The 16,189-nt window shown below is 37.5% G+C and overlaps 1 protein-coding gene across 1 annotated transcript in view; it reads right to left on the reverse strand.

Moving 5' to 3' along the window:
- The window catches only part of TM9SF2 (transmembrane 9 superfamily member 2), an 84,517-nt gene extending 77,643 nt beyond the window's left edge, over positions 1-6,874 (reverse strand). Inside the window, exon 1 of the mRNA XM_027854109.1 lies at positions 6,488-6,874. Within this exon, the coding sequence (XP_027709910.1) occupies positions 6,488-6,874 (387 nt within the window). The remainder of the gene's footprint in view (positions 1-6,487) is intronic.
- Positions 6,875-16,189: the final 9,315 nt, after the last annotated feature.

Below are 16,189 nucleotides of genomic sequence, written 5' to 3' on the forward strand. Positions count from 1 at the left end.
TGTACAAAAATAGTTATAGCAGCTCTTTTTGTGCTGGCAAAGAACTGGAAATTGAGGGAATGCCCTTCAACTGGGGAATGGCTAAACAAGTTGTGGTATATGAATGTAATGGAATACTATTGTGCTATAAGAAATGATGAGCAGGCAGATTTCAGAAAAACCTGGAAAGACTTACATGAACTGATGCTGAGTAAAGTGAGCTGAACCAGAAGAACATTGTAAACAGTAATAGCAACACTGTGCAATGATCAACTATGATTGACTTAACTCTTCTCAGCAATACAATGATCCAAGAAAATTCCAAAAGACTCATGATAGAAAATGCTATCCATACCCAGAGAGAGAACTACACAGTCTGAATAGAGATTGAAGCATTCTATTTTCACTTTTTTTTTGTGGCTTTTCCCTTTTGTTTGGTTTCTTCTTTCACAACATGATTAATGTGGAAATATGTTTACATGACTGCACATGTATGACCTATATCAGATTGCTTGTCATCTTGGGGAGGGAGAAAATATTTGAAACTCAAAATCTTATAAAAAATGAATGCTGAAAACTTTTTTAAAAAAAGGGTCCTTGCCTAACTGATCAAACACAAACAAGCAATTTTCAAAGGAAATCTAAACTTATCAATATCTATATTAAAAAATGATTCAAAACACTAATAATCAGAGAAATTCAAATCACGACACTTTGATGTTTCACTTCACACTCATCAGATTGGCAAAGTCTACAAAAAAAGAAAATGATAAATGTTGGAGGAGCTACAGGAAAACAAGCACATCAATGCACTGCTGATGGAATGTGATTTAGTCCAGCGAATCAGAAGCTATTTCCAAAGAATTGGAAAATACTCTCTGCCTCAGTAATACCACTGCTAGGTCTACAGCCCAAAGAGATCAAAAAACAGGAAAAGGACACATATGAACAAAAATATTTACAGTAGTTCTTTTTGTGGTGGCAAAAATCTGGAAACTAAGGAGGCATCCATTTAACAGAATGACGGAACAAATTATGGCATATACATAGACTACCATTTGAAATGACAAAAGGGATGGTTTTCAGAGAACTGGGAAGATTGTACAAACTGATGAGTGAAGTGAGAAGAATCAGGACGGCAATTTACAGAAACAAAATCATCACAATGACAACTTTGAAAGACTTAAGAACTATGATCAATGCAATGATCCATCATGATTCCAGAAGACCAATGATGAAGCACTACAACTGACCTCCTAATAGAGGTGATGGACTCAAGATACAGAATGAGATAAATTATTTTTGGACAAGCAAATGCAGGAATTTGAGTTGATTATGCCTATTTGTTACAATGTTTTTTCCCCTTTTTGGGAAGAGGAGGGAGAGAAAATAAATGCTTAATCGAAATTTAGAGAGACAGAAACAAGGTCAGAAAGAGGGAAGTAGAACAGCCATATTCCAAAGATCACCAATTTATGGACAACTGGAGGACCAGTTAGAGGTAATAATGAGAATATAAACTGATCCAAGAAAGAAACAGGAAAATAGGAACAAAAGTTTCCAGGTTGAGGAGGACAAAGCAGGAAAGATTCAGAAGACACATTTATCACATGTTTGCAGTGGGAACTCTGGGGGTGAAGGGATAGGAGTAGACACAAGCATTATTTTGGATGAGGCTGTGGAGTTTTTCCGGCCACAACAGCTAAAGAATCCAGAGAGAGAAGGTATTTAGCTATCACTTCCTATCTTCTTTCTTAAATTTTCCCCACCAAATCCCCAGACCTAACAGATCCTCTACAGTGACTTTACACAAAGGTGCTGAGAAAATAAACACCCACTTTATTTTAAAAATTGTTTTAAAGTGACACTTTTGATCTTTTTTTCTCTCATTTTGAAACAGTAAGTTCTGAAAGAAAATATGATACAGTATGCCTGAGGTAATCACATCCAAAAGAGACAAATGAATGCTAGAAAGAGTGCAGGACTTGAAATACCTAAGTTTGAAGCCTAGATATGCCATATGCCAGTATGACCATATACAAATCATTTGACTTATTAAGGTAGTGGTTTTCTCATCTGTTAAACAGGGATATTAATAATATGTGCACTCTGCACCTCTCAGGATTGCTAAGAAAGTGATTCATAAATGTGAAGTACTATTATTGAGAGTGCCAGATTTTAGGCATTGACAAAAACATACAGAATTATTACATTCAAGAAGCCAGGAATTGAAGCTCTTGTCCAATAAAACAATCGAAAACTAAAAGTTAAAAATGAAATTTTTACACAAAAATTTTCTAGTAAAATATTAAAGGATACCAAAGCTGAACTAAAGAATAAAAAATCCATTAAATCTTCAGCCCTATCATGGCAATACTACTGTATTTGTCACTTTTACTTCTTATCTAAAAGTACCTGAAATATTTACATAAATAATTTATATATTTATTCCCTTGAATCATTTACATTCACAAACATAAAACTTATACAAATTCTGCAAGTGAACTACCTACCTGCAACCAAGAAACAAAAATAAAAATTCTTTTTGAGCAAGCATCTTTTAGATTGTGAAATTTTCATAAGGTTAGCCTATGTCTACTTGCCACTCCTTAATATATAATTTAAGTAAAACATTTATTCCTAGTTCTAAGAAACCACAAGAGTGCATACTTGGCTGCTCTTATCTAAATAGGAAAGAAGTTCCTGATCCTTCATCTAAGAGAACACATTCTACACTTCAAATATTGAAAATCTGGCACATGTTTTGTAGTGCTAGTTGTAATACTTGTTCTAAGATCTAAATCCATGGTTGACAAGGACTGTAAAACCTACCGTTAATCTTAGGAAATTAACTTTCCAGATTTTGCTAATTTGCATATTCTCAATATTTGATTTAAAACTTAGCAGTACATCCAACAACTTTAGAAATCTGAAATAATAAAATTTTGTATAGTTTGAATTTCTATATAGCAAATTAGCACAATAGTACTTCACAGACATAGAATGAATGGCAAATCCTATTCACTTCTACCTACTCCTACAATTAGCCAACATGGAGCATCTTCTTGATCTAAAAAACTGGGATGAATCTAGAAAAAAAAGGAATACTATGGCTATACTTACACATCTACCTACCTTACTGTGATTACAAAAAATGAAGGAAAAGACAAAATGCAGAAAACAAATGAGAAAAGAAAATGATACTGAGAAACAGTGACTTATGGGTTTACTTGAAATTCTTTCACTGAAAAAATCATCTCAAACACAAATATACTATATTATCAAAATATTAAGACACCTAAATAATGAGACCACAGAAGATCTAACAACACAGATCTTCATGTTTCATCTCAATACAAAAAATTGTATAATATAAAAAAACTTGCATTCATATTGTATTTTCTCACTAATTCAAATTACCTTGCAAATATTAAGCATCACAATATTCTATTACAATGATAGGTATATCCTGCTACTCTCATTTTGTAGATGTAAAAATATCAAAAAGAATATAGACAACTGGAGGACCAGGTAGAGGTAATAATGAGAATATAAACTGATCCAAGAAAGAAATAGACAAACAGGAATGTTGAAATGAATGTTTAAAATTTTTGTTTATATGTGAGGAAAAAAATAAAAATTAAATGTTAAAAAAAATATCAAATAACTTGTCTAAAGGCAGTGAAATAACTAACAGAACCCAATTCTTCCTACACATCCTCCATGCCTAAGGTAGTAACTGTGAAGCCTTCTTTTAGAAAAATTCCTTTCTAATTTTATAATACTTATTTCTCTATTTTTTGAAGCATGTTCTTTCAGCTGTTTAAATTACTTATGATTGATCATAACACCTGATACTTCTTCCCTTCCAAATATGGACTTGGTCACATTAACAGGTCATTGCGATAATAAAATCAAAACTGACTTTATGGGCTTTCCTCACCTTAACTCACGTATCAGGGAAGGTGAGTCAAAGCTTATTTCAAGTTTCATTAAATGGCATGATTTAAAGAAAAGAGAATTACATGAGCTATTTGCTACTTTTTAAACAGCTGTTTCTACTCAAACAGTATACCAGCAGTCCCCTATAACACAGATGACTAAAGATGGATTTCAGAGCACTGGTCCCCTCTTGACCTGATTTCTACCCATCTAAATCAATCTTAAATGTCTATGAAGCATTCCTGAGTTGACTCTATAGTTATTACTGAAAGAGAATTCAAAACCATCTTATGGATATGCCAACTGCTAATGTCACACCGACGTATAAGTCATGTTTATTATCTGGTTATTTAGATTAAAGCTTAAGAACTGATTATTCTGAGTACTTAAGAAACAGTCTCTATCCTCGACTTCAGTTGAGATCAGGACTTCCATTTTGACTAGGCAACCCTTGCGCAAAAATCACATGGTACTTAGTCAAATTTAAGTAAACCTTACCTATGTAAATTTTAAAAGTTTTCTAACTAATCTAGATATACAATACCCAGGTACCATTCAGGAAAACTAACAAATATAAAAGGAAATGCCTTTTATATAACAGAAAGAATAAACATATAATATTTGTATTATGCCAAATTTGTTGTGTAACATAAAAATAACAGGAAATAAAAATGTTAAGTAATCTTATTTCAATAGGCCTGTGATCATATCTATAGAGCATTCTACTATTAATACTTAAAAATCTTGTTATTAGATTATTAAAAGTTTGGGAGAAATCAATTTAACTTCTTAAGTTATTAAAGGGAAGAAACTGTGAGTTGTGAGCCCAACTGTAAAATGTAACATCTTATACAATACTACATATTATGATGTTCAGTTGTGTCTGACTTTAAATGACCCCATGTGGGTTGTTTTTGTTTTTCGCAAAGACACTGGAGTGGTTTGCCATTTCCTTTTCCAGTTCATTTTATAGATGAGGAAATCGAGGCAAACAGAGTTAAATGACTTGCCCAGTCTTACACAGCTAGGAAGTGTTGAAGTCAAATTTGAATTCAGGTCCTCCTCATTCCAAGCAAGACCAGGAGCTCTATTCACTGTACCACCCAGCTGCTCCATATTATGATGTACTATTTTTAAATGTACCTTAAGAACTGACTGAACATACATTACTGCTTCCTTTACTGTTAACAAGTCAACCTGAAATACTTTAACCGCTGAAGTTTTTAAGTCTTGCCCTAGACGGTCCCTCTTCGGGTTTCATCAATCACCTGCTTCTTTCCTATCTCTCTACTGGAAAAAATTTCTTGGGAGCAGTATGTAATTTTCCCCCAGGAGCTTGTAATAAGAAAAAACACCACAATGCTCTGAAAATGTGTAATGTAAAGGCTTCAGTGACAATACTAATAGTAGTAGGAATTTTGTGCATTTCGAGGTGTAACCCTCTACAAATAAAAAATAGTCTGTTTACAATGATGTGATTGTCCAGGGCTACGACACTAAGGGTTGAGCAGGAGTGCCATGCGCATAGTAGTTCCTTAGTAAATGTCTGTCAAATTAAATTGAATTGTGTGCAGGGCTTCTATGCCCAAGTCTCTTAACTTAGAAACTATAAACTTTAAAAAATATCAACACAACTGGTTTTCTTAGTAATGCTATGTGCTTTATTTTATGCTTTTAAAAACATTATGGGGGGGGTCTAGAGGTTTCACCAGACTGTCAAAGGGGTCGTCCATTGCTCCTCACCCCCAAAATAAGGTTTAAGAACCTCTCAGCCCTGCAAGTTCTGAAAGCAGCTGCGCCCGGAGGCAAGATCTAAATTCAAATTTGGCCTCAGGCACTAGCTAAGACTGTGGGCAAGTCACATGGGCAATGGTTCACTTCGCCCGCCTCAGTTTCCTCAACTGTAAAAAAGGATTAACACAGCACCTAGCTCCCAGGGTTGTTGTGATAATCAAATAAGAGAGTTGTAAAACACTTTGCATACTGCTGTTGTTCAGTCGCGTATGACTCTAGAAGACCCCACTGACAAAAATACTGAAGTGGCTGGTCATTTCCTTCTTCGATGTGTCCCCATTTTACAGACTGACGGAAACTGAGGCAAACAGGATTAAGTGACTGGCCCAGGGTCACACTGCTAGTGTCTGAGAGTGGATTTGAACTCGGGTCATCCTGACTCCAGGCCCGATGCTCTACCTAGCTGGCACAGAGTAGAAACTATTTTTTGTTACTATTATCAGGTAATGCAGGTGAGTTGCTACAAACAGCCCAAAAGTAAGTGGGGTGCTCCATGAGGACGGGAGAGGATGCCGACTCTTCCCTCCCTCCCCTCAGTGGTGCCTGGTCCAGTGCTGGCCAGGTGACCACCCGGTGCCCCGGACCCCGAAAGGTTTTTAAAGTCGGGATCGAGAGACGGGAATGGAGGCTCGCCCCAAGCTCCAGGGGTCGGGCCCTGCCCCCTACGAGGCCTGGGGCCTGGCCGGCCCACTCAACCCCCGGCCTCGGCCCAGCCCGCCCCGCCTGCCCCGCGCCGGCCCTCGGCCTCCACCACCATCCCCCCTTCGCCCACCTTGCACTCGGGGCTCTCCTTTCCCTCCTCGCAGAAGTTGACTGGCGCCAGGCCCGGCAGGTAGAAGGTGCTGCCCGGGCCAGGGGCGGCCCCCAGCAACAGGGACAGCAGCAGCCACCGCCACCGAGGCGAAGACGACGGCCGGGGCCCCGGACTCATGACGGCGGTAGAGCGGGCGGGCGGGCAACCTCGGGAGCAAGGCTGGCTGGGCCGCGAGGAGGGAGGGACGGGGAAGGCCCGGGGGTGGGGGGGAACACACGGACTAGCGGCGCAGGAGGAGGCGGCGGCCGCCGAGCAGGAGGGCGGGTCACCGTCAGACAATTCCGGTTGCACTGGGAGATAAGACCGCCCCCGCAACAGAAACCTAACCACGTTACGACAGAGCATGCGCGACTCCACTGCGCAGGCCCAGTAGGAGGCTGTCCCGGAGGCCCTTAAGCGTTTCCGGGAGCGTGTGTAAAAAAGAAAAATCCAGTTTCCAGGGTTTCCCTGGACCCAAGGAAGAAGGGAGCTGGAAGGAAAACGCGGTGGGCGGGGTCAAACCAGTAAGTGGGAGGGAACGCAGGGGACGGATCGGCTACATTGTGAGACTATAGTAATATGGCAACAATTCTTATCCTTTTTATGTCTGTCCCCTTTTGGCCCCGTGGTGAAGTCTATTGCTCAGAATAATGTATTTAACACATTTAAAGCCTATGGACTTTAATACTTTTAAAGCGTATGGACCTCAAAATAATGTGCTTAAATGCATAAAGCAGAATACATAGACCCCAAAAGGAAGCCAACCATATTGAAATATATTTATCAATATGTTTTTAAAAACAAATTCTTGGACCCCATTCAAGCTTGGAACTCCTAGAGCAGAAAGAACATGGCGGGGGGGGGGGTGAAGGGGAAGGCAAGTATTTATTAACTACCTACTACGGGCCACCTATTTTACAATTATTATCTTATTTGATCCTCAGGACAGACCACCATGGGGAGGTAGATGCTATTTTTGTTGTTGTTCATTCATGTCTGACTCTTTGTGACTTAATTTGGGATTTTCCTGGCAAAGATACTGGAGTGGCTTGCCATTTCCTTCTCCAACTCATTTTACAGATGAGGAAACTGAGGCAGACAGGGTTAAATGACTTGCCCAGGGTCACATAGCTAGTACAAGTCTGAGGCTGGATTTGAACTCAGGTCCTCCTGACTCCAGGTCCAACACTGTATCCACTGTACCACCTACCTGCCCCCTTATCACATTTTAGACTCGAGGAAACTGAGGTAGATAGAGGTTAAGTGACTTGTCCAAGGTCACAGCTACTAAGTGTGTCTGAGGCCATTTTTGAATTGGGGTCTTCTTAACCACCTGTTAACAGATCATTAAAAATTTCTTAATTTCTCAAATTATTAACAGGAAGAGATTGTGAGTCACAAGCTACTTAGCTACATGATGAAATCTAGGCAATGGTCCCAGATTGGTCAATTACTAAACAAAAAAAAAAAAAAAAAAAAATGATCAGTATCCTCATCTATAAAGTATGGATAACAATGGTAGTTAGTCTGGGTTTTGTTGTGAAGAAAGTGCTTGATAAAACTTAACAGTTTAAAGGATCTGTGATATTATTGATGTGGTTACTTTCTTCAACAGTTTAAGTGACATTTCATTCACTGTTTAGAAGTCTAGGTTTAAGAACTGGAAAAAACTGTAGAGATCATCTAGGGCAAACAAGGGCAGCTAGGTGGCACAGTAGATGGAGTGCCAGCCCAGGAATCAGGAAAACCTGAGGTCAAATCTGGCCTTAGACACTTAGTAGCAGTGTGACCTTGGGCAAGTCACTTAACCCTGTTTACCCTAGTTTCCTCATCTGTAAAATGAGCTGGAGAAGGAAAAGGCAAACTGCTCCAGTTTCTTGTCCAAGAAGACCTCAAATGGGGTCACAAAGAGTCGGACACAGCTGAAAAACCAATGAACCACAAAAACATTCATTCGAACAACTAGCATTCATTAATCTATGTGCCAGGCACTGGCTATTCAAAGATGAAAGAGGAAAGGTACCTATCCTCAAGACATTAGCATTCTATAAGGAGAAACAAGAAAATGTGCACATAAGCAAATTCAAAAGACATGCACAATAAAAACACTCTAAAATGGGGGCAAGGAGGAGATTGTGAAAAGCAGCTGGGGTGGGAGGAATCAAGAAAGATCTTTTTGCCAGTTAGCACTTGAGCTGAGCTTAACAGAAAGGAGACAGAAATGACAAAGAAAGTGTGTTCCAGATATGGCAAGTACCTGTGCAAAGGAATGTTTTGTATGTGAAGCAGCAGGTAAGCCATTTTGTTTGGAATGAGGAATTCATGAAGAGAAGAAATGAGTAAGAAGCCTTGAAAAGTAGGCTAGAGTCAGATTGTGAAGGGCTTTGAATACCAGAAGATTTTGCACTTTGTCCTAGACACAATTATGGAGCTACTGGCAGTTTTTTGGTATTATGTCCAACCACATGATTTTACAGATAAGGAAAGACAAGTAAAACAATTTGTCCAAGGACATGCAGGTCTACGGTAGACAGAAAAGTTTCAAACTCAGCCCCTCTGACTTCTATCTAGCACTCTTGCCACTGAACCGAAATGATTTTTCATCCTGTGGAGTTCTTGTCTATGAAAGAGATATCCAAGTTGCTTGATGCCTCACTCTTGGACTTTTTAACATTCTATTGGTACCAGTAAAGCAATGAGGATGTCCATCTGTTACACCTTATTCTCACTACATAATGATACACTTATTCAATGATACCCTGTACAAGCTCTTTGCATAAAATATATGACAGTCTATTTATTATCACCATGTTTTTTTCCATTTCCTTTTGGGTCATCTATAATTTTAGTTCTTCAGAGATTGCCATATTCCATGATTTTCAGTCATATATAATAATGACAATAATAAAACTAAAAGCCAACATTTACTTATTGTATGCCAGGCATTGTGCTATGCACTTTACAAATATTATCTCATTTGGTCCTCAAAACAACCCTTCAGTAGGTGTCATTATTTATCCTCATTTTACAGATGAGGAAACTGAGGCAAACAGAGGTTAAGTGACCTGTCCAGGGTCATACAACTAGTAATTGTCGAAAGTCACATTTAGTCTCAGGAGCTTCCTCACTCCAGGCCTAGTGCTTTATCCACTGTTCCACATATCGGGAGAATATAAGTGTTAGATATGTTTTTGTGGCAGGGAGCTGTTTGGAATCATTGCAAGTAAAAATAATAATAATAGCTCACATTTATATAACATCCATTTAAATAAGAATCATGGCAGAAACTATTTTTTGTTAAAGATACAGAAACAAAAGAATAGTCAACCTTGGATAAGTCCCTCTATGCCTTAGTCCCCTATTTGGAAAACTACAATATCTCTCTATTCCAGAAAAGCCAACATTTAACATGTTCTCAGCTGTTTGCAAGGGAAAGCTCACCTATATGAAAATAATCAGATTTTAAAATTAGAAGACAAAAGGCAATGCAATTCAATTATTTGAGTTTTGTTAAATGCTCACATGCAGAACACTATACTAGATTTAATGGCTGAATAAAAAAAAAAAATCTTTGAGCATTTTCTAGTCCAAGGGGAACTTTTTAAAGTTCTATTCTGTTCTTTCATAGCATTAGGGAAAACCAGGTAAGCAAACTATCTCCAACTATTTAGGTGAGCTTCACTCTAAAATCCCTCCTCTTCCAAACTCCCCTGTTAATGTAGGTGGTACACCATCTTCAAATTTCTTCAGACTTACAACCCCTAGAAGTCATCCTGGATTCCTTGCTAGATCTCACCCCTCCATATCGGATCTGTTGCCAAGATCTGTTGATCTCATCTTTGCAACATCTCTTAAACAAGCCCTCTTCTCTCCCTTGACACTGCTGTCACTCTGGTGCAGTTCCTCATCACCTTAGACCTGGACTATTGCAAAAATCTGCTGATGGGTTTGCCTGTCACAAGTCTTTGATCCAATGATGCCGGAGCCTTCTTGCTGTCCCCAGAAAAGACACTCTATCTATTGCTCTGAGCATTTTCTCTGGCTCCCTGCCATACCTAGAATGCTGTTTTTTCATCTCAGTCTATTAACTTTCCTGGTTTCCTTCAAGTCCCAGCTAAAATCCCACTTTCCATAGGAAGCCTTTCCCAATATCCTAATTACAGTGCCTTACTTCTCTTATGTATTTCCTCTCTATCCTGTATATAGCCTATCTGTACATATTTGTTCCTCATGTTGACTCTCCCTTTGGATTGAGAGCTCCTGGAGGGTAGGGACTATCTTTTGCCTTTCTTTACAGCTCCAGGCTAACTGATACACAGTAGCCAGTTATTAAATGCTTATTAACTTGGCTTACAGGGCAGTTAAGTGGCTCAGTGGATATAGTGAAGGTCCTGGAGTCAGGAATACTCATCTTCCTGAGTTCAAATCTGGCCTCAGACACTAGCTATGTGACTCTGTTTGCCTCAGTTTCCTCATCTGTAAAATGAGCTGGAGAAGGAAATAGCAAACCATGCTAGTATCTTTGCCAAGAAAACCCCAAATGAAATCATGAAGAGTCAAGACTCAACTGAAATCGACTGAACAACAACAAAAACTTGACTTAGAAGTAGAGAATTGCCCGAGAGCTTTGAGAGGTTAAGTAATTGCCAGTGGTCAGAAAGCCAGAACTCAGGGCTTTCTGACTCAGAAGACAACCCTCTATCTACCACACCATACTGCCTCTTTAGCAGTAGAAAATCCACTGATCTGTGATTGTCACCCATCAAAAGGGTCCTAGATCAAACGTTTTTTGAGCAGTAATAATAACTTTAATTTCTATAGTGCTTTGAGAGAAAGTGTGGTATTGTGAATAGAGGGCAGGGCTATAGAGTAAGGAGGCCATTGATACAAACTGCAAAACTGGGCAAGTCACTTTATCTCTAACTACCCCCAGGAAACCCTCTGAAATCATAAAAGAGTGATGGGTTTGGAGTCCTAGATGAAATTCAGATTCTGCTCCTTACTACTAGCTCTGTGACCTAGAGCAAATTACTTAAACTTCTTTGAAGTTCTTTTTCTTTCCCTCTACGATGAAGGAGTTATACCAGATGACCTTTAAAACTTCCTTACAGTGCTAAATCTATGGATGATTCCAAGTTACAAACCATTTCCTGATTTGCCCCAGTGATAGAAGTTCCCTGTGCTGATGAAATCACAAGTCCAGACCAAAAATATACAAATGGTACTTTGTTTTCAACAGAATTTTTCTTACAACGCTCCATTGAAGTGTAAATTATTATCAATATAACCTATGGTTTTCACCCTGAGACAGTAAATACATAGACTCAGCTCAGTCCTTGGCACATAGTAAGCACTTAATATTTACTCATCTCCTACTCCTGGTTTCCTGCAAATCTCAGCTAAATTCCTTGTCTTCTGCAAGAAGTCATATTTAATCTTAGTGCCTTCTCTCTGACTCTACCCCCAATTTTCTTGAATATAGCTTGTTTGTACACAGTCGTGAGCTTGAAAGAAGAGACAACTTTGTTGTTGTTATTTGTTTTTTTATTTTAAACTTTCTTTGTGTGACCAATGCTTGGCACAGTGCCTGGCATATTGTAGATGCTTAATAAATTCAAGTTGACTGACTCTCCTATGCACTTATTACATTCTGGGTTATATTATTTCTCAGTCTTATTCCCCTTCATAGATTTTAAGCCACTTGAGAATAAAGATTGTACTGGGCATTTTCTCTGACTCTCCCCTACACCTGAAACACTTTCCTTCCTCTGCTAGGACCACTGAAGACTTTCCTGGCAAATCCTATCTTTTATTGGAAGCCTTCCTTAACAACTCTTATTTTAGTTTCTTTCCCCTGTTAACTCTTTCCTATTTATCCTTTGTATAGCTCATTTTGCATGTATTTGTTTGCATGTTGTCTCCCCAATTAGATTGTAAGCTCCTTGAGGGTAGGGACTGTCTTTTGACTCCTTTTGTATCCCTGGTTATTAGCAGCACTGTGTCTGCACACAGTAGGTGCTTAATAAAATGTTTATTGATTGATTGTCAAGATCCCTGACTTGCTTATTGACTTATATCCCTATTTTATAGAGAAGGCCACTGAGAGGTTAAGTAATTTTTATGAAGTCACACAACTAGTTTCATAGTATAGTGGGAAGAGCACTACTTCATTTGAGGGCAAGAGGCCCTGGGTTCAAGTCCTTATTTTTCTTATCAATGCAAGGAACTTTTCTCTCCCAGGGCTCAGTTTCTTCATCTGTAAAATGAGAGGTTTGGCCTAGGTTACCATTAAAGTCCTTTCCAGTTCCAACCTTCAATGATTTCATAAGGTAGAAGGCCCTCATAAAATTAGAGAATGTTAAGAATTTATAGTCTAAATCCCCAATTAAAAACAATGAGGGAACCTACAGCCTTGAAGTCACATGTTACCTTCTAGGTCCTTGGTTGCAGCCCTTTGACTGAGTCCCAGTTTTAAAGAACAAATACTTTTATTAAGGGGATTTGTTCTGTGAAGTTTGGATTCTGTCAAAGTGTTGCATTTGAAGACAAAGAAGGCCACATTTGGCCTTGAGGATGAAGGTTGCCCACCCCTGAATTGGAAATCCTGAAAATCAATGGAGAGATTAATAAAATTGAAAGAAAATCACTGGACTAATAAATAAAAATAGGAATTGATTTTATGAAAACAACAACAATAAAATAGGTAAACCATTGGTTAAATTGATCAAAAAATAAAGAAAGAAGAAAACCAAATTATCAGTATCAAAAATAAGGGTGAATGCACCACCAATGAAGATGAAATTAAAACAATTATTAGGAGCTATTTTGCCCAATTATATGATAATAAATCTGACAATCTAAGTGAAATGGATGAATATTTGCAAAAATTACAAATTGCCCAGATTAACAGAAGAGGAAACAGAATACTGAAATAACCCTATCTTAGAAAAAGAAATTGAATAATCCATCAAAGAGCTCTCTAAGAAAAAAATTCCCAGGACCAGATTGATTCACAAATGGATTCTATCAAACATTTAAAGAACAATTAATTCCAATACTATATAAACTATTTGGAAAAATAGGCAAAAGAGTCCTACCAAATTCCTTTTATGACACAAATATAGTGCCGATACCTAAACCAAGAAGAACAAAAACAGAGAAAGAAAACTATAGACTAATTTTTGTAATCAATATTAATGCAAAAATTTTCAATAAAATACTAGCCAGGAGATCACAGCATTATATCAGACAGATCATACACTACGACCAGGTGGGATTTATACCAGGAATGCAGTGCTGGTTCAATATTAGGAAAACTATCATCATAATTGATCATATTGATAACAAAAAACAACAAAGCTTATACAATTATCTCAAGAGATGCAGAAAAAGCTTATGATGAAATACAAGACTCATACCTATCAAAAAACTCTAGAAAGTATAGCAGTAAACAGAACTTTCCTTAAAATGATATGTAGTATCTATCTGAAACCATCAGCAAACATTAACTAAAAGTCTTCCCAGTAAGACCAGGGATGAAGCAAGGATTCCCATTATCACCATTATTATTCAATATTGTACTAGAAATGCTAGCCATAGCAATAAGACAAGAAAAACAAATTGAAGGTGTTGGAATATGCAATGAGGAAACAAAACTATCATTCTTTGTAGATAATATGATGGTACACTTAGAGAATTCTAGAGAATCAACTATCATTAACAACTTCAGCAAAGTTGCAGGATATAAAATAAACCCACACAAATCACTAACATTTCTGTATATTACCAACAAAGTATAGCAGGAACAGACAGAAAGAGAAATTCCATTTAAGATAAGTGCAGACAATATGACATATTTGGGAGTCTACCTGCCAAGACAAAACCAGGAGTTATATGAACACAGTTACAAAATACTTTTCACACAAATAAATTCAGATCTAAAAAACTGGAGAAATATTCATTGTTTATGGGTAGGCTAAGCCAATGTAATAAAACTGACAATTTTACCTAATTTACTTATTTAATGTCATACCAATCAAACTACCAAAAATTATTTTATAGAGCTAGAAAAATATTGATTTTTTAAATTTTTAATTAATTAATTTTAACAGTTCATCTGGAAGAACAAAAGATTATAAATATCAAGGGAATCAATGAAATATGTGAAAGAAGGTAGCCTAGCAATATCAGATCTCAAACTGTTTTCAAAGTGGTAATCATCAAAACAATCTGGTGCTGGCTAATAAATACAGTGGTAGATCAGTGGAATAGATTAGGTGCACAATACACAGTAGTAAGTGATCATGATAATCTAGTGTTTGATAAAGGCAAAGTTCGAAGCTTTGGGGGTAAGAACTCACTATTTGACAAAAACTGCTGGGAAAGCAGTTTGGCAGAAACTAGGAATAGATCAACATCCCACACTATATACAAAAAAAAATTGAAATGAGTACATGATTTAGACATTAAGGGTGATATCATAAGCAAATTAGGAGAGCATAGAAAAATTTTCCTGTCAGATCTATGGATAAGGGAAGAATTTATGCCCAAACAAGAGATAGAGAGCATTATAAGATATAATATGGATGATTTTGATTACATTAAATTAAAAAGGTTTTGCACAAACAAAACAATGTAACCAAGATGAGAAGGAAAGCAGAAAGATGGGAAACAATTTGTAAAGCCAGTGTCTCAGATAAAGGCCTTATTTCTAAAACATATAGAGAACTGAGTCAAATTTACAAGAATACAAGTCATTCCCCAACTGATAAATGGTCAAAGGATATGAACAGGAAGTTTTCAGATGAAGAAACTAAAGCTATCTACAGTCATATGAAAAAAAATGCTCTAAATACTATTAATTAGAGAAATGCAAATCAAAACAACTCTGAAGTACCACCTCAGACCTATCAGATTGGCCAACATGACAAAACAGGAAAATGATAAATGTTGAAGAAGATGTGGGAAAATTGGAACACTGACGCATTTTTGGTGGAGTTGTGAACTGATCCAACAATTCTGGAGAGCAATTTGGAACTATGCCCAGAGAACTACAAAACTGTGCATATCCTTTGACCCAGCAATACCACTTCTAGGTCTGTATCCCAAAGACATCATAAAAAAGGGCAAAGGACTCACATGTACAAAAATGTTTAATAGCAGCTCTTTTTGTTGTGGCAAAGAACTGGAAACTGAGGGAATGCCCATAAACTGGGGAATGGCTGAACAAGTTGTGGTATATGAATGTAATGGAATGTTACTGTGCTATTAGAAATGATGAGTAGGCGGATTTCAAAAAATAAATTTTTTTAAAAAGAGTTTATAGTCTAATTTGAAGCCAAAACACTGTTCCTATAAAAATAACTAATGTTGGAAGGTAGAAACCAAGTGTCAGGACAATTCTTCTTTGATAGGTGCTGGGAATGTTTTCAGCCTCTTTCTGTATCCCTAGCGCTTACAGCAGTGTCCAGCATAGAGTGGGTGCTTCATAAATGTTTATTGAATTGAATTGAATTGAAGGTTTTCTACCAAACCTAATAGAATCATAGATTTAGACCCTAAGGGGACCTCAGCACAGAGATAAAATGAGGTATATGTAAAGTGCTTTGCAATCCTTAAAACACCATCTAAAGTCTAGCTGTTATGATGCAGTGGATTTTGCAGTTGAGGAAACTGAGTCCC

Source organism: Vombatus ursinus, unplaced genomic scaffold (genome assembly GCF_900497805.2).
Source record: "Vombatus ursinus unplaced genomic scaffold, bare-nosed wombat genome assembly UNPS02010304.1, whole genome shotgun sequence".
In the NCBI taxonomy this organism is placed as follows: Eukaryota; Metazoa; Chordata; class Mammalia; order Diprotodontia; family Vombatidae; genus Vombatus; species Vombatus ursinus.